This window comes from Ixodes scapularis, unplaced genomic scaffold, assembly GCF_016920785.2.
Source record: "Ixodes scapularis isolate PalLabHiFi unplaced genomic scaffold, ASM1692078v2 PGA_scaffold39__5_contigs__length_11793443, whole genome shotgun sequence".
Taxonomy (NCBI): Eukaryota; Metazoa; Arthropoda; class Arachnida; order Ixodida; family Ixodidae; genus Ixodes; species Ixodes scapularis.
Window position 1 is genome coordinate 5860142 of NW_024609867.1, and position 4075 is coordinate 5864216.

The 4075-nt window shown below is 47.7% G+C and overlaps 1 protein-coding gene across 1 annotated transcript; it reads right to left on the bottom strand.

Moving 5' to 3' along the window:
• Nucleotides 1–1016: 1016 nt before the first annotated feature.
• Nucleotides 1017–3356, bottom strand: LOC115326134 (the record flags this gene model as incomplete). Its single annotated transcript, XM_029986882.2, has 1 exon — nt 1017–3356. A coding segment is annotated over exon 1 (2340 nt), but the record flags the coding sequence as incomplete, so codon positions are not given.
• Nucleotides 3357–4075: the final 719 nt, after the last annotated feature.

The following is a 4075-nucleotide window of genomic DNA, read 5'->3' on the forward strand; positions in this document are numbered from 1 at the left end:
GACGAGTGACTCATAGTGAAAGTGAAGGGTGATTGCTATTCCTTCGTTTTTTTTTATTAATTTATTTTAGTTATCTCATTTTTTTCATGTTGCTTCTCTTTATGTGATATGTTCATGTAGCAGTCAATTGGACCAGTGGGAATACTAGATAAAGGGATAAAGAAGGCGAAATACTAAAGAATAGTTCATCGTTAGCTTGGTGTTTGTGTCCAGTATTTCGGTAATCGTTTAGTGTTCAAGCTGTTTCCTCACCATCAGTGAAGACGTACCAACTAGTTCATTTACCTCAAACCGGTGAAAAAAAAAAATACGTCCAGGATTTAAAGCGAGCAGTCGGACCCCTGCGCATGGATACGGCCAGAGCTCTGAAGAGAACGAGCCGTAGCGGTCAGCATAAGTCGCCCTGTTACCGAGGGGCTTAAATGGGTACTCCGGCGTTTTCTTCATAGCCCCCGATTCGCCTGAAAATTTCCTAAACACACCAATAAACATCGTTGAAATAGTAACACTAATATTTAGCCAAAATAATTTTTTTGCGAATTTATTGAATTTACAATTTCGGTCCTGACCGTGTTTTTCAAAGTGAAGTTCTACTGGCAACAATAAACAAGTGACGTCAGGGGAAGGCAGGTGTTCACTGCTTGGGCTGTAGACTTTGTTCCCAACCGATTAGAAAGAGTTTCATGTTGTCGAATGAATGCTTTGAAAGGTCGCTCCAGCTCCCGCGCAGCCTCACGAAACAAATGCTCGGCATAGTTCATGTTTAGTTAGACATGAGGAAGATACATAGAAAGGGGGGACGGACAACGAAGACTTCCAACTAGCAACAACATTTATTGACCCGAAGTTTGCATATATAGGTGAAGGAGGGGAGGGTGAAAGACGCTACACTGGAAAGTGGGAAAGCGATGGGGGAGAGTGTAGAGCCAGGGAAATGAGGGACGATCCCGTGGGGTAGATATCTAATCGCTCGGAGCCGCTGAAACGAGGGACGTCAGCTCTGGCCCCAGGAAGTTTATCTCCCTCCTGGATAAGCCTATGGACGGGGATCCGAAGTTGCTGTGACTGTAGTGCATGGCGAAGGCCTCCATGATCTCTCGTCCGTATCTTGAGGCGTGACCTCCAATCCTGGTGGTCGAGGGAAGGTCGGCCGAACAGTGTTCGCTGCACTCAGAGGTGTGTTTCGCAATCGGGTGGTAACAAATCTCCGAGGTGTCGGAGGCGGCTTTCTTGATCTCGTTTGCATGTTCCCTCACCCGATCGTTTAGGCATCGGCCCGTCTGTCCGATGTATTTAGCACCGCAGGACATGGGAATCGAATACACGCACTCTTTGCAGCAGGTTACATAATTGGTCTGGTGCTTTTTCTGGCACGGGGGCGCTGGACCGGGGTTGTTGACCTTTCTACAAATAGAAGCTAATTTGAACTTGCAGGAAAATACAACGTTGGTGTTGAAGCCGAGCGCAATAGATTTCAGGCGATGTGAGGTGTTGTGTATGTAGGGGATGCACGCAAAGCGTGACTTAGGAGGGAGGGGTTTGGACTTCTGCCCCGCGACAAGTCTTTTGATTGTTGTTTCAATCAGGTCTCTCGGGTATCCTGCCTTTATGAGGCGACTAATCTGCTTGGATAGGCTGGGGGCGGAAAGGTGCTGACAGGATTTAACCTTTGCCGAAGCAACTAGATTTCGAACGATCCCATTTTTTACATTCCTTGAGTGTGAGCTGTTGAAAGGAAGAACGGGCTTAGAGGACCTCTGCTGGTGAGCCCAGCAGATACCTTTGCTAGTTGGGACCAACCTGAGATCCAGGAACTGTAAGCCCTCAGGGAAGGGGGCCTCTTTGGTGAACGTAAGCCCATGTGAGTTCTTCTGGAACACGGTCTCTATGGCTGCAGAGTCAGAGATGGCGGAGTGTAGGATGAGATAATCGTCAACATAACGAAAAACCTTCGCATCGGGAAAATCTCGTTGAAGGTCCGCCTGAACTTTGGCGTCAACATAAAACAGGCAAATTTCGCTGAGGACGGGAGCCAAGCAAGACCCGATACAAACGCCGGCCCTTTGTATGTACACTTTACCCTCATATTCAACAAGCGTTGATTGGAGATACAGTTGTGTCAATTCGAGAAATGAGGACAGCGAGACGCCACATGAGTTTTGAAAGTCTATGACACCTGTCTCGTGGATGGCGTCAGAAATGAAGCCCAGGAGGGTCTTCACGTTTAGGCTATAGTAGAGATCTACAACATCGAGCGAGAACGCTCTTACAGCTTCAGTGCCGGCGTGTAACTCGTCCAGCACGGGAAGGAGATCTTCCGAATTCCTTAGTCTGAAAGGTTGGGGGAGCTCTAACGTGCCGAGATGTTTCTGCAGAAACTTCGCCAAAGGCCTCTGCCAACACCCCGTCTCGGATACAATGCTGCGGAACGGCACGCCTGGTTTGTGGGTTTTAGCGGAAAAGAAAATAGAGAGGTATTGCTTCGCTGGAGCAAGAACGGCACTTTTTAAAGAAGGGAGGTTAGATGAATCGCACATTGCCTTCACCCTGGACCTGAGGGATCCGGATGGCCGCGTTTTGAGGCCGATAAAGTTCTTCTTTAGGGCCTCGTCGGATTTCTCTTGCATTTGTTGTTTGTTCAGGATGACGAACTGACCCGTTTTGTCAGCTTGAAGTAAACTCAGCTCACCGGCCTGAAGTTCTTTGATGACTGGCGTAGAGGCGTTTTTGGCTCTCCTGCTCCCCCCGTGGAAGCACACAGCCCTTGTACCAGCACCGACGAAGTCTTGACGGCTATCCTCCGGGATCTTGGCGGCAATCTCGTACACCGACGCCAGTTCGTCGACTCTGGAGCTGTTCACGGGTGGGGCAAATTTAGGTCCATGGGCGAGCAGGCTTTCCGTGGCCGGAGACAACGTAACCCCTGACAAGTTGATGGGGGGCTCTGGTTGGGCCTTGGTTGACACGTCTCCACCGTTCCTCAGGTGACGGAGAAAATGGTTCCAGGAGTCTGACAGCAGGGTGCTGGCCGACTCCTGTAGAAACCTGAAGGCTGCATGGCGATCATAGTTGGGTCCCAGGTGTCCGCACATCACGGAGGGCAGGAGTTGCTGCATGACTCGGAGTTCATTAGAGATCTCGTCCCGAGCGATCTGCATCACCCTGTGGTTTGCTTGACAGTTGCTTGAATGAAATCCCATGATCTGCTTGATGGATCCATGTGGGACCTTCTTGCGAATTGAGTATCCCAAAACACGCAGACGTAAACGTAAGAGTGTCATCTTGGAGAGGAAAACTGCAGCTTGGAAGAATTCACCAGGATCAAACTCCGAGGTCGGTTGCTTGGGACAAGACATGTTTACTTCATGTTTAGACAGCCCGCTCGACTTACTTCATGTTTAGACATCCCGCTCGACCCGCAAGCCTGCCTTCATGTGACGTCACGGCATTGAAAAGCGCTGGTAGATTTGAACCTTGGTTTTGGCGTTATTTTCATTTGTCGATTTCACAATAAGTATTCTGAATTTCGCGATACTAAATAGCATATCGGAAAAAGTAAAGGCCGGGGATTGCAAAAATATAGCTTCTTGGATTAGCTCAAAAAATCGCCGGAGTACCCCTGGGAGAGGGTTCTGCTACCAACCGATAATATGGGCGCCGCGCGCTGCACCGCCCCCCTCATCACCCGCTCAAACATCAATGGTAAGAAACAGGCAGGGTGAAAAGAAAATTGGACCTGAGGCAAGAGCTGCAACGACATTGTGTTTAACCGCCTTTTTTTAATTACATTTTTAAATTAATCTATTTTTCTAATCTTAATTAGTTTTTTTTCCTTTTCACCGCTTCTTGCGTATTTTTTCAGACTTTTTGTGTGAATATATATACGTTTTCCTATTATGGGTGCCGGCTCCTTTTTTTCTCCCTGACGACATGTTTCACAAAATTTGATTTAAAAAGTAAACAGGTCAGTTCACATTTTATTGCGTTTCCCGCTGCCAGAAAATTTAAAATGTTCTCAACATTATATTATTATATTTCAATCCAATAGCCACTCTATGGCACCTACATCGTAAAA